This window comes from Camellia sinensis, chromosome 13 (genome assembly GCF_055761805.1).
Source record: "Camellia sinensis isolate YWXY chromosome 13, ASM5576180v1, whole genome shotgun sequence".
In the NCBI taxonomy this organism is placed as follows: domain Eukaryota; kingdom Viridiplantae; phylum Streptophyta; class Magnoliopsida; order Ericales; family Theaceae; genus Camellia; species Camellia sinensis.
The window spans coordinates 71383516-71411016 of NC_138973.1; the positions used below are offsets into that span (position 1 = coordinate 71383516).

General features: G+C 41.9%; 1 protein-coding gene across 1 annotated transcript; it reads right to left on the reverse strand.

Moving 5' to 3' along the window:
* Positions 1-899: 899 nt before the first annotated feature.
* On the reverse strand, positions 900-25492 carry LOC145805477 (uncharacterized). The gene is made up of 5 exons (XM_082900617.1): positions 25315-25492; positions 24870-25027; positions 24666-24710; positions 24052-24131; positions 900-1356 (listed from the first exon to the last, which is right to left on the reverse strand). The coding sequence occupies exons 1-5, from the start codon at positions 25490-25492 to the stop codon at positions 1350-1352; spliced, it is 468 nt and encodes a 155-aa protein (XP_082756743.1). The 3' UTR covers positions 900-1349.
* Positions 25493-27501: the final 2009 nt, after the last annotated feature.

The window sequence follows — 27501 nt, forward strand, 5'->3', positions numbered from 1 at the left end:
AAATCACAAATTTTATATCTTATAAGGGCAAAAATGACAATTATACAGCAAAATGCTATTTTACAGCTTATTTACCAAACACTACTCTGTTGCTTAAATCCATAATCTGACAGCTGCACCAAACAGGTTACCAGCTTATGTTCACAGCTATAAGTTATAATCTGTTAAGCTATAATCTATAATCACTTTCCCATAGCTCTACCAAACGGGGCCTATAGATTATAGCTTAACAGATTATAGCTTACAGCTGTGAACATAAGCTGATAACTTGTTTTGTTTGGTGCAACTGTGGGATTATAGATTTAAGCAGCAAAATAGTGTTTGGTAAATAAGCTGTAAAATAGCTTTTTACCGTGTAATTGTCATTTTTGCCCTTATGAATATAAAAATTGTAATTTTGTCATTTTCTTCACTTTAAATTTTGAAAAAGTTATTTCATTAATGGAAATGATATAATTAGTACCTAATTTGGTACATTTTTTCGTTACCTCAATTTTTTTTTTTTTATTTTTTTTTTTATTTATTTATTTATTTTTTAATATTGAGTTCACAAGGGAACAAAAAAATGTCATTACAATAAAAATGTCATTTTTTTTTTTAATATTGAGTTCACAAGAGAAGCCTAGCCCTTACTCAAAATTTCTTTAGTCATACCTCATATTGTATTTAATTATGATATTTTTCTTTTTTTTTCAATTATAACTTAAAAAATTAATTTTTTTTTTTAAATTATAAGATATATATGGTTCACACATAGCGTTTCCTCTTCTTATTTATACTTTATAACCTGAATGCTATTTGATCAAATTGGATAGGCCTGTGATGAGAGTAATAAAACTAGTAAATAAAATAAAATAGATAAACAACCAGAGGACATTAAAATGGATAAAACTTTTTCCTTTATAAAGGTAACAATAAAAGAACAAAATTTTGAGGCACAGCCTCAACAATTCATATAGGAACACGAAAACAATACTTCTATCAAACAAGTTTTCATGATTTTAATTTTTTTTTTCTTTTCAAAAAACAAAAAGCGATAACAAACATCCCCTAAATTTGGCAGCAGTTGAACAATACAATCAAATCTAAATTCCATCTTTTGAGTAGTCTTGAGAAAATTGTTGATGCTATGTGCTAAGCAAACCAAACATATTATCTCCATTAGCTTCTCTTCACTCCCAACAAATATGTAAGGCAGAGAAGCTGTGAGCTCTAAGTATGTTGAAATAGGCCTTGCTAGCTCAAACTGAGACTTGAAATCTATGTCCACTATCAACCTTACTGTTTCATCACCACCACCAGTGCTGTCCTTCATCAAAACATCTATATATTCATAATCACCTGTAAATTCAAACACTTCATGAACACAACACAACACACACATATCAAAAATGGGTCCTTACCAAAATCCATAGAGAGAGAGAGAGAGATGAGTTGGAGGAGGAGCATCTACGGCAACTGGAGGAATAGGAACCCAATTCGTGGAGAACCTATAACTAAGGAATTTGAAGAATGTTCGCTGGTGTGGTAGTACTATCCCCAAATGTCAAGCAAAGCCAATTCAACAGAGCGTTCTAAACCGGGGGGTAGGTTCTCGCAGCTAGGTCAGTTCTAAACCGAAGCGTCGTCCAACGATTCAGCAACCTAGAGCACGACCAAAACTGTAAAACATACCTGCATCAAGAGGGGCTTCTCGCAGCTGGCCAATCTTCAGTCTGACCAAGTTTCAATCTTGCAGCTGGGTATGCTCTATGCTTTTCTTCTTTGAAACTAGTAATGTAATGCCAAGGTTCCTGAGGTTGTGTTGATTTCCATTCCAATTTGTTGGATTAAGTAAGCTGCTCTCCCTACCTCCTATTCTTTGCTGCGTTGACAAAGCTCTGTTTGCTGGTCCTGAATTGCTCAGCTGAAGGTTTCGCCCTTTACCTGTTCGACAAAATGCCCCAGTGAAAACCTTGTCACTGTGCTGTCATAAGATGATTAAGGAGAAGGAGAAAGAGAAAGAGAAGGACAATGAGAGGGACAGAGAGGGTAGTAAGCTATCATTGAAAAAGGGCAAACTAGCCAAGAGTAAATCAAAAAGCAAATCTTCGACTAAGGTATCTTTGAAGGAGTTTGTAAATCAGGTGGATCAACTATCTACTGATGATATGCCTAATGTACTTCCCCGCCGGTCTACACGCATTCGAGGTCCCCCCAAATCTCTTTTACTTGGAGATTTTGTGGGACCGTGGCAAGGGCCCTCAAATGTAAACAAGAGGGGATTGAGGGACGTAGATTCAGAGGATAGCTCAATTGAGTGTGATTGTGATCTTGGTACAACACAGTTTCGCTGGACTGTGGAAATGCAAGCCTCACCTGAGCAATCACTAAAGCAGCATCAAACACCTAATGCATGGAACACACCAACTAAAGTGCTAACTGATGTTGAGCAGTGGCCAAAATTGACCACTGTGTCCTCATTGGTGGCAAACGAAATGATGTTGTCAAATAAATTTGGCTCACTTAGTGCTGATCAAAGGAAAGAAGTAATGGGTTCCAAGCAACGAGAGAGTGATAAGCCCGTGCGAGTGTAGACGCCCCCGAACGCCCGGGAGGGTGAGTCCCGTTCTGTTCATTTGGGGTCACTACAGCTTGGACTCTTAAATTGTCGTGGTTCTTAATCAGAACTAAAGAGTCCAAATCTGGCAAATCATTTTGAGAAACAGATTTTTGAAAAGAAGTGCCAAACATGGACTGCTTTGCCAGATACACAGTCGCCACCTAAATATTTTTTATGGGGGAATTTAGGAAACCCTGACTTGGTGCCGAAGGCCACATGTCCGTCATCACCGGAGTTGTCTCGACTCGGGAGCTAGGGTACAATTGGGGAAGGTCAGCTATGAGCACCCCCTCTCGCCCGATCCGAAGATCGGCCTCTACTAACCGTGATATCCGTTTTTGAAAACGTTATGTGTTCTTATTCCATTTATTAGCCTAGAATTACTATGTTATGCGCACAGCAAACAATTATAGACTAGATTGCCTAATTTGGAAAGAAACATTACATATCCGTTTGTTTCGGAAAATGTTTTGGAATTTGCTACTCGCAAGTAGGCTAAAACACGGATTTCAACGAGTGTTTCCAACTCAGACAATCCAACCTTCACCCACAGGCATTCAAACAGTTATCACATAAGCATCTAGCCACATGGTAAGTATGCTATCATGTTAACATTCACACGCATGCGCGATGCTAAAGCATAAAATACTTACATTGTTCTCCAAGCCAAAATAATAAACTGGTTAGTAAACATGCGTGATCCTAGTTCATGTTAAATTGACTAATGCAGCACATACAGGATGCAATTGAGATAGGCTCGGCTAATCTGTAATGTCATGTGAAATGCTACAACTAATCACGTATTCAATTTGGAATCGAACTACAAATGCAGTTAGCATAATGTACCGAGCCCGGTGCATGCAAGACAAATGTATGAATGCACGCATGCATAGCATAAGATATGCTAATTTAAACATGCCCTAATCTACCATCATAAGCAGGTAAATAAAAGGGAAGAAAGAAGTGGGGGTTGGAAGACATACACACACACGCACCCACACTTATTACAGATTCACCCTCGCTCGGAGGGACCGAATAAATATTACAGATAATTAACCTACAAGCTAATTAATTATTACAAATTGCCGAATTAGCTAACAAACTAACTAAGCTAGGAAAAATAGTAAACCGCCTCGGGAGGAGAACTCAATGCAATGCGTACTCGAGTCTTGCTCGAAAGTGCACCGCCATGTATAGGCTGCCTCTGTTTTCCTTTCTTTACTCCTCTAGAGGCTGCCAAAACCTCAGGATTGCTTTTCTGGATACTGGGGAATGCCATCGGCTGGGTAGAATGCCCACCAGCAGTGGCATGTGATCACCGGCCATTGGTGAAACTATCGGCAGATGGAGGATTGCCGGTCGACACTTAGCACTGCCGGTCGGCAGAAAGCTCCTACAGAATCTGCAATTGACAGCAACAGAGGGCAAGGCAGAGCATGGCAATACAATTCAAGGCATATATGCACCAATCATGTCCCTTACCATGTTAATGACTCAAAGGGACATGCTCATTGGTTCTCGGACCATCAATCGCGCATTTCCATGCGTGATGGCCCAAAGGACCAAGTGTGCACATTTTGATGTCAAATGCAATGCAAACCAACAAACCAATGGGACTCGACCTCCATCATGACTTGGTCAAGAGGTAGAGCATGCATGCCAATGCAATGCAATCCTAATCATGCGAGTGATGTACACTAGGCACACCAACTATGCAAGCAAGCAAACAAGCATACAAGGCATGAGATAATGCCACCAACAAGTATGCAAGGCGTAATGTGGGTGTTTAAGCATGTAAACAAACATGTGACTTCATTCAATCATGCAAATTCAATTATTCAACAACTCACCAATATGCTACAACATACAAAGAGTACATGCAACAAACAAAGAGATGGACTTAAACATGATTTGGGCAGCTCTAATAAGGCCTAAAACAGTGGCCAAAGTGACCAAAATAAAGGACTAAACACATACACACATGCACATGTTAAAGGGGCCAACACTTAGGCAAATATGGGACAACTCTCAAACACATTTGAAAGAGAATAATCATGGACATATGGCATGCAAGGTAAGCATTGAAAATCATGTTAAGATGGTGCCAAACCAAGCAAACAAAATAGACTAAGCATGCAATAAATGGCCCAAGTACTTGAAGCAAGTCGAAGGGGCTTGAACCATGACCAAGTCAACCAAGCCTCACAAGGCTAAGAGGACTTAAAATAGGTTCAAGGCAGACCTAGACCATGCAAAGGGGGGGCCCCTAGATGGCATCTAAGTGGCCCAAATTCAAAGGCATGTACAATGGCCAAAACATGGAACATGCTACACAAGCTTTCAAAGCATTAAAGAGGTGTCCAAGGCAAGCATACAAGCATGTCAAAAGGACTGAAATTACATGAAAAATGGTCCCAACCCACTAAATTAAGGCAAGGATACATGCTATACATTCACACACTTAAGGCTAACAAGCCAAAAATGCAAAGGGGCTATACAATGCATGCCATGGCTGACCCAAACAACTATGGACAGACCTCTAGCATGTTAAAATAAGCATAGAAGCTTCACAAAACTAGACCTGAAACAAGCTTGAACAAAGGTTTACAACCTAAGGCATGTTAAGGCAATAAAGTGGCATTACAAGGTAGGTATGCTAAGCATGCATGGTGTACCAAAACCAACAATAAACAGAGGCATATTATGATATAATAGGCACAAAAAATAGCCGAGGCATGGTCAACATGAAGCTTAGCTAGATGCTCCCTCAAGAGGCCAAAAATGGTCCATTTCAAGGACAATAAGGAGAGGGGGTGGCCCTCTCCTTCTTGGGACCTCAAGGCACCATCCTCACCTCTGAAATCCCTCAAGATTTCAGTGGTGGGGAGGCCCAAACACCAAGGTCTCGGAGCTTACACAAAATAGCACAAAATGGAGCCTTACAAGGCTTGGGAGGGGGCAAACAACCTCAAACAACAAAACACCCTAAATAAACTATTTAGAGGGTCTAAAAACAGAACTTTTTTGTATTATACACCAAGCTCAAAAACAATTTTAAGATAGGTAAAAATACAATACAAAAATGGGGAATAAAGGGACTAGTTTCTTACCCTTGTTGACTTTCTTCACAAATGGTGGACTAGCTGGTTCTTCAAGCTCAAAACCACCCAAGAACACCAAGAACAACCTCTGGTTCTTCAAGGAACAAAGAAAATGTGAAACACTATGTGTTTATGTGCAATAATAAGACACAAACACACTTAAACACACACAAAGGTAAAAAGAGAGAGAGGTATAGAGATAGAATGTGTATCAATCCTAACCCTAGAACTCAAAACCCTAATATGGCTGTCTAAAATCTCTCCAACCTAAAACAAGGGAGAGGAAAGCTCCTCTTATAGAGCTTTTTGTCTTGTAAAGCTTACAAGACAAGCTTCTAAAGAGAGAGATCCCTCCATACACGTGTATGGAGGGGAGCCAAATGCAAGACAGCTGTAATAAAATATCTGCAAAAGCAGATGAACAGTAGTCGGCTGCTCAAAATTGCCATTTTGACAAAATTGAGTGCCGACCGGCAACAAATAGTGCCGACCAGCAATATAGATTGCCGATGGCAGCAAAACACCAGCCGGTGGCCTCTGGCCATGGCCGGTGATGTGTGGGGATGCCTCACAAGGCATTCCCTGCCCCTCCAAGGCAAAACACAAGTGTTTGGTGCAAAACCAGACACTAAACAGTCGAGTTCGGAGATCCTGAGGCAAGGCGCATAGCCGAGACCTCCGGGAACTCCAAACGAACACAAACAAGGGTAATCACCAAGTGTTCCAATGGTGATGTCCAAGTCTTGAGGACGGTCAAAAATGGGGTGTCTACAGTTGCCCCTCTTTGACAGAACTCGAAAGTCATAACAATGACGGGAGTGAATGTCAAAGCCCAGAGACGACCCATTTTTGACAAGGCCGAAGACTCAGACAAACATGCAAGACAAACAGGATATGTGCCCGAAGGCAGGGGCAAAATGCAAGACAATGCACAGAGCCGGACATAACTTATGATCATGCAAAGAAAGCTGTAACGAAGCATAACATGCGACAGTTTTAAGCTAGCATACACCAAACTACAATAAAATGGAGAAAGGATGTAAGAGAATTATGCAATTCTCAATACGTCTCACTCGGAGGATACAATACCTGTGTGGCTCGTCTGGTTGCACCAGCCTCAAATGAATCATACATACAATATCGTGCCTGTAAAGAAAACAACTCAACAAGTACGATGTTATTAGCAACATGCATAACAATGCAAAAATGGATGCAAAATGATATGCAAAACAATGCATAAATAATGCAAATGAAGATGCAATGTAATTGAAACAATGCAAACTATATGCAAAGTAATTGAATCGTGATCCAATCACGAGTGGTTCGAAACCACACAAATGTCAAATAGATTGATGGAGGTAACAAGTCTGTCTACCATAGAACGGTCTACTGAACTATGAGTAATGTAGACGGACGCAAGAACAAGTATTGGGGGGGATTGACACAAGTGGGGAAACGATCCGCTGGGGAAAGGACTACGATCCTAATACTGGATGCGATAATTACACTACAATGCAATATATATAATGAAAATGCTGGGGAAATGGCCATGGATATGGCACGCAGGCCAAACCAAATCTTGCCCAGGCAAGGCATGTACGCATACAAGTCACGTCTAACACAGAACGGTCCACTGAACTATGTTTTGACACGAGAAGTATGGGCACATACCAGACCAAGCTCAACATGGAAAGGCGCAAGCCATAGATGGGGGTGATGCAGTGAATGCATGCAAGCTATAATGCAATAGCTACAAATATGCAATGGAATGGAAATGCAATACAATGGATATGGCCTGCGGGCCAAACCAAATCTTGCCTAGGAATGGCATGTACACGTACAAGCCGCGTCTAACATAGAACGGTCCACTGAACTATGTTTTGACGTGAGAAGTATGGGCACATACCAGACCAAGCTCAACATGGAAAGGCGCAAGCCATAGGCGGAAGTGATGCAGTGAATGCATGCGATCTACAACGCAACGCGAATATGGCACGCAGGCCAAACCAAATCTTGCCTAGGAAAGGCATGTACACGTACAAGCCGCGTCTAACATAAAACGGTCCACTGAACTATGTTTCAACGTGAAAAGTATGGGCACATACCAGACCAAGCTCAATCATGGAAAGGCGTGAGCCATAGGCGGAGGCGATGCAGTGAATGCATGTAAATTACAATGCAATGTGCACTATATTACAATGATGCATGACAATGCATGTTTTTTGGTTTTTATTTTTGAAATGCAGATGATGTATAAAATGCATGTTGCATGGAATGCACGACAACACGCGGCTTTCGAGATGTACGACAATGCGAACACTAAAGGTCTTACACCTTCCAAGGATTTAAGGTCTCCTAGACCGTGAATATACCTGTGCGGTTCGTCTGGTTGCACCAGCCTTAAATGAACCATACATACAATATCGTGCCTAAAAAGAAAACAAACTTAATAGGTACAACATCGTTAGCAACACGCATAATATTGTGCTCGAAATGCGTGACAACGCAAAGCGAATGGGAAGCATAACAATGCTGTGAAGGCACAGACATGTAAGTGGAGCACGCGGTCTACGCAGGCAACGAATTTGATCATAGGCATGCGGTCTACGCAGGCAATGAAATTGAACATAAGCATGAGGTCTACGCAAGTCAAAACATGCAGTCTGCGCAGGTAATGAAATTGAACAAATATGCGGCCTACGCAAGCAATACATGTGGTCAACGCAGGTAACGAATTTGAACAATCATGCGGTCTACGCAAGTAATGAAATTTGAACAAATATGCGGTCTACGCAAGCAAAACATGCGGTCTACGCAGGTAATGAATTTGAACAAATCATGCGGTCTACGCAAGCAAAACATGCGGTCTACGCAGGTAATGAGATTAACATGCGGTCTACGCAAGCAAAGCATGCGGTCTACGCAGGTAATGAAATTGAACAATTATGCGGTCTACGCAAGCAAAACATGCGGTCTACGCAGGTAATGAAATTGAACAATCATGCGGTCTACGCAAGCAAAACATGCGGTCTACGCAGGTAATGAAATTGGACAATTATGCAAAATAGCGCGATGGAATGCAATGCACAAAACAGTGCGATACGCTAAACAGCGCGATCAATATGCAATGCACAAAACAGTGCGATTGATTTGAAATGCACAAAACAGTGCGATAGATTTTGAAATGCACAAAACAGTGCGATAGATTTTGAAATGCATAAAACAGTGCGATTGATTTGAAATGCACAAAACAGTGCGATAGATTTTGAAATGCACAAAACAGTGCGATAGATTTTGAAATGCACAAAACAGTGCGATTGATTTGAAATGCACAAAACAGTGCGATAGATTTTGAAATGCACAAAACAGTGCGATTGATTTGAAATGCACAAAACAGTGCGATTGATTTGAAATGCACAAAACAGTGCGATAGATTTTGAAATCCACAAAACAGTGCGATAGATTTTGAAATGCACAAAACAGTGCGATAGATTTTGAAATGCACAAAACAGTGCGATTGATTTGAAATGCACAAAACAGTGCGATAGATATGTAAGGCATAGGAGGGCAACTTTTGAGTTTCGTAAAAGCCAAAAGGATACGGAAAGGATACACCTTGCACGAACTCGAGTGCCACGCACAGAAGACACGACCCTAGGTCACAACGGAGGCCGGTTAAGTGTCGGGGATGCACTGTTTTGCACTATTTTGAGCACTAAAGGCCCTGAACCTCACAAATAGCTCAAACAAGGGTGTAGGAAGCTCCAAAATCACTGTAGGAGACCACCGGATGTCCACCGGCCATCAGAATACATCACCGACCGTCCACCGGCCATAATTCAATTCCATCGGCACAATATTTTGCCGACCGGCAAAGAGTGTGGCCGACCGGCAAAGAATTCCTGTGTCAGGGCAGTTCTGTCATTTCGGCACGGGTCTTTTAAAATAGGGTTTCTAACCCTATTTTCTTACTTCTCCTTGGTCGAAAAACGCCTCTCTCTCCCTCTAGAGTGTTTTCCTCCCTTGATTCTCTCATTTCCGTGCGTTCTAGCTTTCATTTCGTCGTTCGATTCGCGATCTCCTTCACGTTTCGGACATTTTCAACCGAACGAAACTTCGTTTCGGTGTTTGTTTCTTGATTTCCGCCACTCGGGGCTTGTTTCCCTCGAGTTTTCCTCGATATCCGTACCTTTTCCGTACTCCAGCTTTTTCGGCCTTTTTCGACCCTCTCGGGGTTTGACTTTTTGGTTGACTTTTCACATTTTTGTCCGGTTTTCCTTTTTCGGCTATTTTCTCACCATTTTTGACATGGCCGATGATATTCCATAGGGCGGGACTCCCCCGGATCACGAGATGGATCCCGGGGTTGAGCTTCTCCCGCTGAGCGTCCGCCCGTTCGACCCGGCGACCTACCGGCCGGCGATTCATGTGCTACCTCCTGACGGACTTCGCCAGTTTCGGAGCTTCGAGAAGCACGTGCCACCCGAGCTATTACTGCGTGAGCCTACCTCCCACCTATCCTTCGGCGCTTCCAAGGTAACTCTCTTTTCTCTGCTTTACTTTCTGCAATGTAGGATACAAAACTGTCGTAGCTGGTTGTGCTCTTTAACTGCTTTAGCTCAGATACCCTGTATACTGTAGTTGATTGTAAACATACGTGCAACTGATATCTGTTTGGGATTGACACATGCAAACACACTGCACTGGCTCTGAATCACCCGAACACACGGCGCTCACTGTATTTCACTGTATACACACTGGTACCCAGTATTGGCTTGAGTCTGAAAACATGCACACATGCTGCATTTGCCTTGATCCATTCGAACATACTGACGCATCACACGCTGTAGTTCACTGGCGAGCACACCGGCACCCGATATTTGTTTGAATCTGAAAACATGCACACATGCTGTATACCTATATACTTCTTAGAACTGCATTTTGAATGTTGCTTCGCAATTGTTGTTTTTTTTTTTTTTGTTTACAGGAGGATTCCCATACCATCCGTGGGTATGGGAACACCGGTGCTCGGGACTGGTATGCCGAGCTTCCCGATGCGGTTCGCCACATCGTGGACTAGGCGGGCTTCGGCGCTTTCTGCAGGGGACTTTCCATACTCACGACCTGCAGGCCCTTGCTCGCCGCTCTAGTGGAGAGGTGGTGGGACACCACCGACTCGTTCCATTTATCTGCGACAGGAGACATGATGATGACTCCCTATGATTTCTCGATGCTCACAGGCATCGGGGTAGGGGGTGATCAGATCCCCTTCGATACTGACATGGACGAGTGGACTGCCGCTCAGATCCATCTGCTTGGTGAAGTGCCACCTCTCGCCCGTCCAGGCTTTGTTCGTTACTCTTGGTTCGAGGTGCAGTTCAGGGTCCAGCCCGCGTTGGTGGAGGAGGCGCATATGACTCAGGAGGCCATGGAGAGGTATGCGCGCGGCTTTCTCATGTTCCTGCTGGGGACGACCATTTTCGCCGACCGGGCGAACACCGTGCCCCTCTGCCTGCTTAGTGCTTTGGTGGACGTCAGGCAGATCTTGTACTATGATTGGGATGGCGCCGCTCTGGCCACACTCTACGGGTATATGAGCTCGGCTTCCCGTGGCAGCGGACAGTTGCTCGGAGGCTACTGGCGTGCATGGGAGGTACGTTTCTTTCCCACTTTTCATTTCTGCTTTTCTATCTTCTGTACTTTGTACTGTATTCTGTATTGCACATGTTGTAGTCTGCGTTTCACTAACTGTATACTGCACGCGCGGCACACACATACACTCTGCTTTACACTGACTGTACACTGCTCACACTGTACACAATATATTGTCTGCGCAACACACTGTACAACATGTGGCCCTATTATTCCCGTTTTATCTTGCATTCCGCTCTTATCTGATAATCTTATTGATGTTTTCTCTGCAGTTGTGGGTTTACGCCTACTTTCCCAGGCTTGCACCCGTGCCAGACACGGAGACCCCCCTCGTCGTCCCGTTCTCGTGACGCTTCGATGGGAGATGCGTGCGGAGGCCACGAGAGACATTTAGCTTCTTTCGCCGCTACTTCGACACTATCACCCCTGCCGAGGTATGTTTTATTTCAGAATTTATCTAAGCTTTGCTTTTCACTGCATACTTCAATAACGATAGATAACAAACTGTATGTCACTTTTAGATCACTTGGCAGCCTTGGGCTCCGTTGCCGGCGACGATTCGGGACCGATTTGCCGGTACTGAGGAGACCTCGCGTTTCCGGATCTTACTGGAGGGCCCGGTCTGTCGGGCTTGGTACCTGGGTGAGCGTTTCCTACGCCAGACCCTAGGGTTACCGGAGCAGATAGTCCCAGTTCACCCTCATGAGGACATGAGGGAGACCGAGAGACTCACTACCGAGCAGATGGCCGATTATACTATCGGTTAGGAGGTGACCCGCTTCAGAGGCATCGGCGACTACAGAGAGTACGTGCAGACGTACATGATGCGGTCTCTGAGCGGCGGCCGTCGAGCTGAGGGAGCCAAGCCCGTGGCGCCAGCAGTTAGGGCAGGAGCGGGAGCTGGAGCAGGAGTATCGAGGAGGGCTCGAGTTCGTGGTAGGGGCGTAGTTCAGGGAGGACGGGGGACCGGTTATCCTGCTCTGCCCACTTTACTGACATACAGAGGGCAGGATGGGGCGACCTACCAGATCCCCTTTGCTCCTCCCCCGGCTGGTCATGAGTTAGCCGGCATCCCCGACTTGCCTCCGGTATGTATTACTTCATTTTGCATCTTGCATTGGCATTTCATTTCAGTTTGTTTGATATTCCACGGAATACTGACATATCTTGTACTTTTGCAGGCATCTTCCGAGTGCACCCGGCAGTCCATGGAGCTGAATGCCTCTATGATGGGGATGCTACAGCGGACCTTCGACCTCCTGGCCCTCTACAGCATTCCGGTATGTTCTTCTGATCACGGCCTCAAATCACTCACAAGCTGGTTCACGTAATCTGATGCACGACACAACACCTGACACACTGATCTCACAGCGTCTGATACACTGCATTCTGCACTGTACTCTGCACTGATAAACTGCTCACGGCATTCATACATTGTACTCATACGCTGCATTCTGCACTGATAAACTGTCCACAGTATTCACACACTGTACTCATACGCTGCATTCTGCACTGATAAACTGTCCACAGTATTCACATACTGTACTCATACACTGCATTCTTCACTAATAAACTGTCCACAGTATACTGATGTATTTGCCTTTTATGTACTTTTTCAGCCTCTCTTCCAGATTCCCGTGGTAGGAGGTGCTCCAGCTGGGCCTTCCGTCCCCGCCTGAAGGAGAGATGAGGAGGGCAGAGCATTCCCCCGCACCAAGGCGGGGCGCACTCATGTCGGGAGTAGTTCGCGAGCTCCCGTCCCTGATGATGACGATAATGATGATGACGAGTCGAAAGCGGAGGCAGAGTCATCGGAGGAGGAGACCGGAGGCGGCACTAGCTCGGGCTCTGACGACGATGCTGATGATGCTCCTGGACCTTCGTCCAGGAAGAGGACTAGGACAGACCGATAGCCCTCGGAGTCGCTTGACATGGATACAGATTTTTGTTGTTTTTCTTCTTTTTTGTACTTTTCCCTTTTGTTGGTAGTCAGGATACTTTGTACTGCCGCAGGCAGATTTTGTTTCCAAAACTTGTGTACTTGAAAAGATGATGAATTGAAATAGGCTTTTTATCTGAAAAAGTGTTTACATCCGTATATCTTTACATTTCATACTTTGCATTGCATCACACCATGTTACACCGCAATGTAAATGAAATATGATTAGTTGTCTGAAAATTAAACACTTGCACTGTGATAATCAGATAACTAAACAGCCAACAGCAAAATAGCCCAAGCAGCCCACTGCCCGATTCTGGACACACAGCCCTTACTCTGCTGGGGATTAATCTGCATACAGCCCATAACACAGCATTCGGTTCATTCTGCACACAGCAAATCCTGAGTGAACTGCCCAATCTGACAAGACAAAGCTCAAAGATGGAACCGGTTGGAGTTGAAGCACGCTCAAATATAGAGAATGGCACAGCATTCTGAGTATAAATGATTTTTGAAATTAAATAAGGGTTTTTCAAACCGGGGTATCGAGCCTACAACTGAACACAGCGGGGAGGACTCAAACAAAAGGGTATGCGACCTAAACACAACGAGACACGCTCAAGAAAGACTGAAACAAAGGTTGAGGCAAACAAAACAAAAGACACAACATACAGACGCGTTAACGAAGACGGGGGACCTCTGATCACGAGGAGCCAGTTTCTCTGGGTATTGTTTCCCACCCTTTTCTCATTTGTGACTCTCACATCACTCTGGCACTCAAGCTCGGTTTTTTCTCTCAAAACCCTTTTTCTTACTTTTCTCTCAGCTTACACCTCTCTATTCTTTACTCTCTCATTTTTCGTCCCTCCCCAAGGTGATTAATGAATGAATAGGAAGGTGTGGGTTCATGCTCAACACCGTTAGCTCACGGATATTTCTTCTGGTGGGTAGAGTGCCCTTCTGGCCAGTATGTTGACGACGGGGGGGAGACAGAACGCCTGGCTCAACTGTGCCCTTAGTTCATCACTTTGACCATTTTTTTGTTCTTGCTTTCTACTAAAACAGTTTTGATCAAAATGAGAGTTAGATTAACACACTCGTTCGATTTTTATTTGAAAACCATGCAAGTCAGGTTGTAAGCACTGAAAATTTTCCTTTTGGGGTCCAAGAAAATGGTCCAGTTTTGGAAAATGGAATCGTTTTCGAGAAAATAGTCAACCTCAGTAAAAATTTTCAAAAACTATTTTGCAAACAGTCAACGCTCAACGAGCATGGAACTTACTCTTTGAGATGCGCAACCTCGGATCGGAGGCAATGGAAAATTGCCCCTGGCTTAAAGGGGGTGGATGGCAATGGAAAGTTGCCCCTGGTTTGAATGGCGGCTCACGACGACTCGTGGCAACGGAAAGTTGCCCCTTGTTTGGATGGTGCCGCAGCGGTCCGCAAACAGTCTTCATTGGCGGTGGTCAAGCTCTTGGACACAGAGATGACGAAGACGGTCACAACAAATATATGGACACAGTTGCCTTGGAAGGCGTTGGCGATTGGACTTTGGGATAAAATCGAAACCATTGTATGGACCGAGACGCTATGAAAGTGTTGGGGGCTGGACTTCATGATGAAGTTGCCTACGTATCCCAAACATGGGAACCAAGCCTTACGTAGTTCCGGTTAAGGTACACTCGGGTATTTTAACCTTCACTTTTTCAGGTTCTAACTTTTGCCAAGGTGCCCGATGCGGGTTTTCGACCTTGCGAGCTTCTTTTTATTTTCTTTTGTTCATTTTTTTTTTCCTTTCCTTTTCGCATTTTTTTTTATTTTCTTTTCTTTTCATTTTTGCATATTTTTTGCTTTTTTTGTATTTTTCTCTTGCTCTAACTTTTGCCTAGGCCGCCCTTTCGGGTTTTCAGCCCAGCGAGCCTCTCAAAGGGTAAAAGTGTAACAAGTCCATGCCAAATGGTTTTTGGAGTTGAAGCCTCTCTGTATCTAGGAGAACGGGTGTTGCAATGATTTGTAGGAGAATCCATCATGGCTGCTGCACGAGCTTCTTCTGGTGAGAGCTAATCTTTTGATTCGGCTTTGATGCCTCCTGCTCGAGGGCTGCTTCTGATCTGGCGATACAGATCTTACATGGCGTTTGACCGTTGAACTTTCTGAACGGGTTCAAGGTTCGAAACGGACGGGTTGAATCTTGAGGCTGAGAGCGATCCTAGGCTGCACAATCTCAAGAGCGGTTCCACACAGGTCTTCACAGGGCCGTGTAAAACATTTGTTTTTGAAAGTTTTTAAGAAAGCGACGAATCGCTCGTGCCGAAGATGGTGTGGAACCAATCCGGATCAAGCCAGGGTCCTTCCCAGTACTCATGCTGACAAGCATGATTTCATTCATTAAGAGCTTAGCACGTCTCTCTTTCTTTTAAGATGATCAAAATTTTGCAAAACCCGAGGAATTCCTTCCCCTTCGTTTTTATCACCGCAGTATTCAAAAGGGGTTTTTTGAAAAACTTAGGTTAATGCAATGAGCTTGGCGCGCAAGAGAGCAGGCGAGATGTACTGTTGGCCCATTCAAATCCTCTGGCACAAATAACTCACACTGAAAGTAAGCATGAAAGTGAGATAGCCACAGCTGTTTCATTCAGATTTGTTGGTGTAACTGGCCCCTCGGCAGAAACAGACTCAAAAAACAAAAATAGGTAATTACAAAACAAAACGGTGTTCGGGGCAACAACCCCAGAATCACCTGGTATTCTATACAAAGTGGACTGACTCGCTACAACAAGACATACCCTTAAGCAAAAAGACTGACTCAAGACAAAAAGACAGACTCAAAACAAAAGACTGACTCGATACCCAAGCCAGAATTTACAAAGTTAACGTTCACAGATGCTCATAAAATGCGTGCCAGACACCACATCCAAAATATACCAGATGCCGCTCGCAGGTGGTTCACTTTCTGATTACATACTTGCAGTATCTGTGTCCTCAAAGTCCAATAACTGGGTGGTAACAGACTTGGCTGAGGTGGGCGGGAGGATAACCTCGTTGTCAATCAAATCTTGCACCTCATGACGGAGGCGGAAACAATTGTCGGTAGCATGGCCTGTCTGCTGGTGGTACGCGCAGTACTGAGCAGCATCATGTGTAGCAGAGAGATTCTTCGGGAGAGGCCGAGGCTCCAGGGGTTTAAGGTGTCCCCTCTCAGCAAGGATCTGAAGTGCCTTAGATAGAGGCATATAGAGAGCATGAAAGGTCCTGTGCCCTCGGGGCAGGTACTTTGAAGTCTGAGCGTTCTTACTAGCCGCACAAGCAAAAGGGTCGGCAGGTGCTGCCTTAGCTTTCTGATCTTTCCCAGGTGCAGGGGCGGGAACAGGAGGAACTGTTCTGGCATGACGGGGCCTATCCTGATTTTCTGACTGGCTTGAACTACCCTCAGGTGGAGTGGGGAAATCATCCTCCACAGTTTTTGCCACAACTGCGGATATCTGTTGCTTGTTCATCGCCCCGGCTTTCAAAGCCTCGACTGCCCACAGCAGTTGTTCAATGGGATCGGCCTTTGCCTTCATTTGGTCTTTTCCTCTGGCCTCAGCCTGATCGAGGGTTTGAGTTGATGTTGATATGTCATTATCATAGCTGGAGGCCATCTCCGGTTGGCTAAGTTCAATCACAATTCGCCCCAACAGCGGGGGCTCCTGGGGTACAAAACTCCCGGCATATGGTGCGGCTGGAGGTGAAGCTGACATTCCGTAGGCGAGATCCGCCACAGACCTCTGGAGATCACCTATCATCCCCATTAGTTCAAATGTAGTAGGCTCGTGAGCCTGGTATAGTTGGGGGGCCCAAACCGGGTGCGCAACAGGCGACCTGGGTGGATGTGACGCATCAATGTTGGCCTCACTTTGTAGAGTGATCCCTTGATCTAATGCAGCTGTCATAACCACGATCTCTTCTGAATTCTGCGTCATTATAAGTCCTGCCTCAGCAAAGGGGAGCACTAGCTATTCTGTACCAACTGTCCGAACTGAAAGGGACAACAAACAGCATTTCAGCCCAAACAGATCAAACACGGGCGTAGCTGAACAACTGCACTCTACTACTGATCACTGCTCCCCAGAAATCACTGTCCCCAGAAACTGAACCTGATACCCGCAGATAACTGGTTTCTCAACAACACTGATACTGGTGCCCTCGGGTCTGATACTCAAACTTGCAAACTGATGTGTACTTTCCCTGTAGAGATACACTCTAAAAGCACATAGCAAGTAAAGAGAGCCAAAACACCCCTATGTTGGGGTAAGGTTTCCCTGTCCTATTTTGTCAGGAGCTAGGGTTCCACTATGCACGCAACAGTTTCAAACAACCTAACATCGGGTAAGCAACCTGTCCTAATTTGGAATGGACACTATGGATCCAAATATGCACCAGGTCGAATGGTCAAAAGGGTGCCCCGGTAAAACCGGGGTTTGTGTTCCCATGCTGTCAGAGCCCATAACCGGTCAGCCTTATGGTCATGCCTTGACAAGACAAGCCTCCGGCAAACCGTTCAGGAATGGCAGATGGCAAACACTGTGTTCCTAGGCGCACCAATGCACATGCAATGCAAAGAGACACATAAATGGAATCAAAATAGGATATCACGAGTTCGAGTCAAGCTCTCTAAATCCCCAGCAGAGTTGCCAGAAACTGTAGACGCCCCCGAACGCCCCGGGAGGGTGAGTCCCGTTCTGTTCATTTGGGGTCACTATAGCTTGGACTCTTAAATTGTCGCGGTTCTTAATCTGAACCAAAGAGTCCAAATCTGGCAAATCGTTTTGACAAACAGATTTTTGAAAAGAAGTGCCAAACATGGACTGCTTTGCCAGATACAGAGTCGCCACCTAAATATTTTTTATGGGGGAATTTAGGAAACCCTGACTCGGTGCCGAAGGCCACATGTCCGTCATCACCGGAGTTGTCTCGGCTCGGGAGCTAGGGTACGATTGGGGAAGGTCAGCTATGAGCACCCCCTTTCGCCCGATCCGAAGATCGGCCTCTACTAACCGTGATATCCGTTTTTGAAAACGTTATGTGTTCTTATTCCATTTATTAGCCTAGAATTACTATGTTATGCGCACAGCAAACAAGTATAGACTAGATTACCTAATTTGGAAAGAAACATTGCATATCCGTTTGTTTCGGAATATGTTTTGGAATTTGCTACTCGCAAGTAGGCTAAAACACGAATTTCAATGAGTGTTTCCAACTCAGACAATCCAACCTTCACCCACAGGCATTCAAACAGTTTATCACATAAGCATCTAGCCACATGGTAAGTATGCTATCATGTTAACATTCACACGCATGCGAGATGCTAAAGCATAAAATACTTACATTGTACTCCAAGCCAAAATAATAAACTGGTTAGTAAACATGCGTGATCCTAGTTCATGTTAAATTGACTAATGCAGCACATACAGGATGCAATTGAGATAGGCTCGGCTAATCTGTAATGTCATGTGAAATGCTACAACTAATCACGTATTCAATTTGGAATCGAACTACAAATGCAGTTAGCATGATGTACCGAGCCCGGTGCATGCAAGACAAATGTATGAATGCACGCATGCATAGCATAAGATATGCTAATTTAAACATGCCCTAATCTACCATCATAAGCAGGTAAATAAAAGGGAAGAAATAAGTGGGGGTTGGAAGACATACACACACACGCACCCACACTTATTACAGATTCACCCTCGCTTGGAGGGACCGAATAAATATTACAGATAATTAACTTACAAGCTAATTAATTATTACAAATTGCCTAATTAGCTAACAAACTAACTAAGCTAGGAAAAACAGTAAACCGCCTCGGGAGGAGAACTCAATGCAATGCGTGCTCGGGTCTTGCTCGAAAGTGCACCGCCATGCATAGGCTGCCTCTGTTTTCCTTTCTTTACTCCTCTAGAGGCTGCCAAAACCTCAGGATTGCTTTTCTGGATATTGGGGAATGCCATCGGCTGGGTAGAATGCCCACCGGCAGTGGCATGTGATCACCGGCCATTGGTGAAACTATCGGCAGAGGGAGGATTGCCGGTCGACACTTAGCACTGCCGGTCGGCAGAAAGCTCCTGCAGAATCTGCAATTGACAGCAACAGAGGGCAAGGCAGAGCATGGCAATATAATTCAAGGCATATATGCACCAATCATGTCCCTTATCATGTTAATGACTCAAAGGGACATGCTCCTTGGTTCTCGGACCATCAATCGCGCATTTCCATGCGTGATGGCCCAAAGGACCAAGTGTGCACATTTTGATGTCAAATGCAATGCAAACCAACAAACCAATGGGACTCGACCTCCATCATGACTTGGTCAAGAGGTAGAGCATGCATGCCAATGCAATGCAATCCTAATCATGCGAGCTAGCATGCAACATAGCAATGCAATGCGAGTGATGTACACTAGGCACACCAACTATGCAAGCAAGCAAACAAGCATACAAGGCATGAGATAATGCCACCAACAAGTATGCAAGGCGTAATGTGGGTGTTTAAGCATGTAAACAAACATGTGACTTCATTCAATCATGCAAATTCAATTATTCAACAACTCACCAATATGCTACAACATACAAGGAGTACATGCAACAAACAAAGAGATGGACTGAAACATGATTTGGGCAGCTCTAATAAGGCCCAAAACAGTGGCCAAAGTGACCAAAATAAAGGACTAAACACATACACACATGCACATGTTAAAGGGGCCAACACTTAGGCAAATATGGGACAACTCTCAAACACATTTGAAAGAGAATAATCATGGACATATGGCATGCAAGGTAAGCATTGAAAATCATGTTAAGATAGTGCCAAACCAAGCAAACAAAATAGACTAAGCATGCAATAAATGGCCCAAGTACTTGAAGCAAGTCGAAGGGGCTTGAACCATGACCAAGTCAACCAAGCCTCATAAGGCTAAGAGGACTTAAAATAGGTTCAAGGCAGACCTAGACCATGCAAAGGGGGGGCCCCTAGATGGCATCTAAGTGGCCCAAATTCAAAGGCATGTACAATGGCCAAAACATGGAACATGCTACACAAGCTTTCAAAGCATTAAAGAGGTGTCCAAGGCAAGCATACAAGCATGTCAAAGGGACTGAAATTACATGAAAAATGGTCCCAACCCACTAAATTCAGGCAAGGATACATGCTATACATTCACACACTTAAGGCTAACAAGCCAAAAATGCAAAGGGGCTATACAATGCATGCCATGACCGACCCAAACAACTATGGACAGACCTCTAGCATGTTAAAATAAGCATAGAAGCTTCACAAAACTAGACCTAAAACAAGCTTGAACAAAGGTTTACAACCTAAGGCATGTTAAGGCAATAAAGTGGCATTACAAGGTAGGTATGCTAAGCATGCATGGTGTACCAAAACCAACAATAAACAGAGGCATATTATGATATAATAGGCACAAAAAATAGCCGAGGCATGGTCAACATGAAGCTTAGCTAGATGCTCCCTCAAGAGGCCAAAAATGGTCCATTTCAAGGACAATAAGGAGAGGGGGTGGCCCTCTCCTTCTTGGGACCTCAAGGCACCATCCTCACCTCTGAAATCCCTCAAGATTTCAGTGGTGGGGAGGCCCAAACACCAAGGTCTCGGAGCTTACACAAAATAGCACAAAATGAAGCCTTACAAGGCTTAGGAGGGGTCAAACAACCTCAAACAACAAAACACCCTAAATAAACTATTTAGAGGGTCTAAAAATAGAACTTTTTTGTATTATACACCAAGCTCAAAAACAATTTTAAGATAGGTAAAAATACAATGCAAAAATGGGGAATAAAGGGACTAGTTTCTTACCCTTGTTGACTTTCTTCACAAATGGTGGACCAGCTGGTTCTTCAAGCTCAAAACTACCCAAGAACACCAAGAACAACCTTTGGTTCTTCAAGGAACCAAGAAAATGTGAAACACTATGTGTTTGTGTGCAATAATAAGACACAAACACACTTAAACACACACAAAGGTAAAAAGAGAGAGAGGTATAGAGATAGAATGTGTATCAATCCTAACCCTAGAACTCAAAACCCTAATATGGCTGTCTAAAATCTCTCCAACCTAAAACAAGGGAGAGGAAAGCTCCTCTTATAGAGCTTTTTGTCTTGTAAAGCTTACAAGACAAGCTTCTAAAGAGAGAGATCCCTCCATACACGTGTATGGAGGGGAGCCAAATGCAAGACAGCTGTAATAAAATATCTGCAAAAGCAGATGAACAGTAGTCAGCTGCTCAAAATTGCCATTTTGACAAAATTGAGTGTCGACCGGCAACAAATAGTGCCGACCGGCAATATAGATTGCCGATGGCAGCAAAACACCAGCCGGTGGCCTCTGGCCATGGCCGGTGATGTGTGGGGATGCCTCACAAGGCATTCCCTGCCCCTCCAAGGCAAAACACAAGTGTTTGGTGCAAAACCAGACACTAAACAGTCGAGTTCGGAGATCTTGAGGCAAGGCGCGTAGCCGAGACCTCCGGGAACTCCAAACGAACACAAACAAAGGTAATCACCAAGTGTTCCAACGGTGACGTCCAAGTCTTGAGGACGGTCAAAAATGGGGTGTCTACAGTGAGCTTGTCGAAATGAGGATTCGGTTGATCTACATATGGAAGATGGTAGTGAAGGTCTGGATACACTTGCTATATCAGGTAAACCTCTACAAGTTGGGAGCTCTTTAATTAAAGAAGAGATTAACAAGGTGTCAATATTGAAGTATAAAATAGGTGCCCATAAGATTGAGAACCAAGTAGATGGCATTTACAATGTCCCTATTGAGATCTCAGAAAAAGGCTTTTCTTATTGGGAAAATGCTTTGGTTGGATACTTCATTGATAAAAGATTCTTTTTCCATTATGTGAAAACTTGGGCGGAGAAACTTTGGGGAAATTTGCTTGAGGACGTTGTCTCCATTGACAATGGTTTTTTTATTTTTAAAGTAAAAAGTGAGGAGGCTATGGACACAATCTTGGAAAATGGCCCCTATTTTGTTGGGGCTAGATCGATTATTATTAAAAAATGGCAACCTGGACTAAAACTAACAAAGTGTGAATTTTCAAGTGTGCCATTGTGGGTGAAGTTGTACAATGTTCCTTTGGAACTTTGGAGTGAAGAGGGTTTGGGTTACATAGCTAGCATCTTGGGAACTCCTCTTTATTTGGATGAGCCAACTTTCAAAAGAAGCAGACTTACATTTGCAAGAATTTGTATTGAAGTGCCAGCAAATAAAGAGATCCCTAAGTCTTTCAAAATAAATCTTGGTTATGGTGACCCATATGAGATTTAAGTTGAGGTACCATGGAAGCCTCAAAGGTGTGATGGTTGTAAGACTTTTGGCCATACCACTAATTTGTACCCTCAAAAGCCAAAGTCTTTAAACCCTCCCTCCTTCAAACATGAGTGGAGAGTCAAGGACACTAAAACACAAATTCCGACTAAATGGGAAGTGGTGAAGAAAGATGAGAGAGATAGTGGGCAAGGTTTAACGCCATTGATCAACAAAGAGAGAGAGACGCAGTCTTCTGTCCCCTCAACATCTAATGCCTTTGATGTCCTTGAATCGTGTGATATGGACGAGTTAGGAAATGGTGATTCAAGTCAAGAGTTGAGAAATAGAGGGAGTCCATCTCCAAGTGATCCTAGTTATGGGGAGACTTCAAAAGAGGATAACAGAAGAAAACTTAAAGCGAAACTTCATGACTTGAAGAATGCTAGAAGGAAATTCTGAATCCTTGTTTTGTTGGAGTAGTTTATTTTGATGGAGTAGTTTATTATGATTATTTTTGTGCTCCCATCAAAAGCTGTGTATTGAATTTCATTGTATATCTTTCTTTTTTGGTTATAATATGACTTACTTATCCAAAAAAAAGAGAGAGAGATGAGAGAGAGAAAGAGACCTAAAGGGCGACCAATGGTAGCAGGCCAGGAAGTTCTACAGAGAGAGGCTTCAAAACCATCCCTAATAAGCCTCTGGACAATCCACTTCTTCAAAGAGGTGTGGTCACTTGCTTACTGTTTTTTCAGTTATAATTTTCCCTTTGCATAATAATGTATATATATATATATATATGGAAGTTTCAAGTGGATGGCAGTGGAAGTTTCAAGTGACTCGAAAAAAACTTCAAATATAACTATCACTATTGGAAAAGAGAATAAAAAGATACGTAAACATTTGTTTATACCAACTTCAATGAAATAATTATCTGTCACTATTGGATGGATTGGAAACAAAGGTTGAATACCATTATGATACAATGAAATTCTTATCAACTAAGAAAAGAAACAAAAAATGAAGTTTAACATTTGTGAGTCTAACCTACATCATTATTAGACTAATTTACATGCCCACACTCAGGATCATTTAACTTGAACATACTTTACTAAGCAATTGGTGTATTGGACATAGTGGTAATATGGGAGCTATTTTAAAGCAAATGCCATGGTTTAGAAGCAACCATGGGAGCTATTTTAAATGAATAACTGTTTCTGAAATCCTTTGGATTGTGTTTAGAAGTAAGAAACCAAAAGTGAACAATAGTATTCCACAATAATTAATCTGTAAATTACATTGAAGCTGCAAGAAGAGAAGATGCAATCACAGCACAACATTTTCTCATCATCATTCTAAATTCAGTAAAGCTCTAAACTTAAAAATAAAAAAAAAAAGAATGAATCAGAAATTTATCTGAAAAGATGATAGATGGCACATACCTATAATGAATTTCCATTTTCTCCAAAAACCCAATCTTCATTAGGATCAGAGGATTACTGCGACATGTGTTTAAGAAAATCTACTGCATTATCAATTCAATTCAATTCATTTCCTTCTATTCTAATACAAAAACTAGCAGAAAACTAAATGTTGATTCAAGATTTTGTGAACATTTAAATTGATTGGGCCAATCTTAAAATATATATATATATATATAATTATAAAAAAAAACAAAAACAAAACAGCAAACAAGAAGATAATAAATTAGCATTTTCTTTTTAAGTGAAAACAACTCAAAAATAATTGTATTTCATAGAAAGTACAAATGAGAATTGTGTGCATACCACAACTTTCACCTCTATGAAAGTCACAATTATTTTGAATTTTCTCACTGAAACACAATTTATCTTAATTTCAAAATGTTGAAACAATATCAGGACATTTGTCTCTTGTTATATAGATATCAAAAGGAAACCTATACATAAACACTAAACCAAAAGTGACTTTGATTTAACACTACAGCAAAAAAAGTGAACAAGAATTGAGCTGAAATTGAGCACCAATTGAGCAAAAATTTAACAAGAACACTAAAAATTGAGCAAAAGAATCTTACCTGAATACTCAGGTGTCGTACTCGTCCAACAGCTGTGAATGGTCGCTGCGAAAAAAAAAATAAACAAAAAAGATGACGAAAATCGGAGAAGAAGAAGAAAGCAGAGAGAGGAACAGAGAGTGTGATCTGATCTCTATCTGTGTAAACCCTAACTCGATGTGTGTATATAAATATATATCACAAACAAAAGGCATGAACTCTTACCTTTTTGGTGCAGATCAACGGAAACAGAGAGGAAAGGAGTTCGATTGGTTGATCTTGGAGATGTGGAGGAGTTCGATCAGCTAATCTTGGAGATGTGGAGGATCGTCTTTCAGTCGCCAAGAGAGGAAATGAGAAGAGGAGTGTGAGGAGAGGAGCGGCTAGGGCAACAAAAAGAGGGTTTATATAGTGGCAATTTCGTAATTGTTGAAGTTTTGGAGGGCCATTTAAGTCATTTCATCACCTTCCAATTAGCTGCGCGCTTAAGCTATAATTCATAAGCATCCCCCGAGCAGCTTCATGATTTGAGCTGAAAATAGCTTTTTTTAAAGCTATAATCTGATGATTTAAGTTGTACCAAACACAACATTGTAGCCTAAATTAAGTCAAAAACTGAAATAAACAGCTTTTACGTTCTACCAAACATGCCCAATGTTAGATATAAGACCTAAAACAAGGCTCAACCTATGACCCACCCATCCAATGCTCTTCCTCACGCTCTCATCACCATCAACTTCTCTATCTCTCGCTCTCTCTCTTTCCTCCGCTTCGACTCCAACTCCACTTCCCCCCTCCTCTCTCCTCAACCCACCACTACAACCCCATCTAATTGCACCTCTCTCCATTTCCTCTCTGTTCCAGATAGACCCATCAATCTCTCTGGGTCCCCATTTCGTGTCTCGGATTGATTCTGGGAATGAAGAGGAAAAGAGAGAGTCAGGAAGGTGAGAGAGAGAGAGAGTTGAGTGGGTTAGTGGTACAAAAACGGGGTGAGGGACCTTAAGTTTAAACAAAAAAAAATTGTTGTAAACCTCTTTCATTATCAAAAGTTAAAGAGGGATGCTAATATCCCCAAGTAATTTATGATTTTCAATGCAATTTTAAATTTATTTTCAAACACATAATTTTTTGATAAAATTTTAAATTAATGATAAATTTTACCAATATTAGTAGTTATTAAAATTATGAGTTTTTTCACAAATATGTAATAATTTTTTGTAATTATCACTTGGAAGTAATTTCTTCTAATTTTTTTATTTCATAAAAAAGCCAAAACACACACACTCCAAAAAAACAAAAAAAACAAAAAAATCAATTCTCAAGTGAGACTTAAGGCCAAGTTTGGCAATTCGAAAATAATCCATTTTTTTATCTTTTTTTCATCACATCACCTCTCTATTTTTCTGCACATCTTTTCGTAAAAAAATAAAAAATATATTTATTTAGATCATCCCAAATAACCTCTAAATATAAGGTAGTAAAACTCCTCAATTTATACCCTTGGCTTTAGGATGAGGCTTAGGCTAGTGCCCAACCTATGAAATTATAGGTTAATATAAACGGCATTTTGGTGCTATAGTAGGCTAATCAAATAAATAAGGAAAAATAATAATTGAGTGTAGGTTAAAAAAAAATTCAAATAAGTGGTAAATTTTATAAATTTTAATAATCAAAATTATAAACTTTTGACATAATTTTATAATTATTTTGAAAATGTACCAATAATTTATAATTTTTCTAATAAATGAAGCTGTACCTATGAAATTATAGATGAATCAAAGGGTAAATTATACTATTAAATCTTATCATTTAAGTGAAGTGTTATTTTAATTAAAACAATTTATACTTATATTTTCAACTTTGTTGTAATGTGTTATTATAGGTAATCTCTATATTTTATTCTTTATGTCATTTTGATTCTTACACTTTCAATTAGCTCAATTTTGACCTTTAATTTTAAATTTTGTTTCAATTTGGTCCAGGTAATAATATTGTTAGTGTTTTTTTAAAAAAATATCACTAAATTAGTTCATGTTAACTAACTGTGTTGAATAAGTTTATAATTTTGTCATTAACAATATAGCATGTGATATTTATGTGCATATTTTTTATAAAAAATGTTAAGAATTATAATCAATTGGACTAAATTGAGACAAAATCATAAATTTGATGTCAAAATTGACCCAATTGAAAGTATATGAACTAAAAAGACATAATGAATAAAATATAAGAATTACTGTTATAATTTGTCCAAATTTAATTTATGATTTGGAAAGCTCCAATTGATTGTCACTACATAGCATTAATAGCTGTAGGAGAATAAAACAATTTACCCTCTCAACTTTGCTATAAAAGATGTAAAATTCAAAGCATAAAAAATATATTTCTATACAAAATAAAAGTCAATAACATATTCTTTTCTCTTTATTTCATATTAAAAACCGTAAATAGTCTGACACTCTCATTTCCCATTTCGTTCCTCCCTCTTCATAATTCATTGTTATCACTGCAGGAGATCCCAACTCCGAGCCAAGGTTCTCTCCTTGCATTCTCGTACTTGTGCTCGTCCTTGCAGGTTTTCGGGTCTACTTTTAGGCCCAATTTTAATAATCCGAACCGTTCATATTTTATGATTTATTCAGTATATCATATCTGTAAAAAATCAAGTTGATCAGATATCAGAAAGCATATGTTCGGAAAACTGTTTATTAAATTCTTTAAAAAATAATTTTTAGTTCAATTTTTCGAACACATACTTTCTGATATCCGATCAACTTGATTTTTTACAGGTATGATATACTGAATAAATCATAAAATATGAACGGTTCGGATTATCAAAATTGGGCCTAAAAGT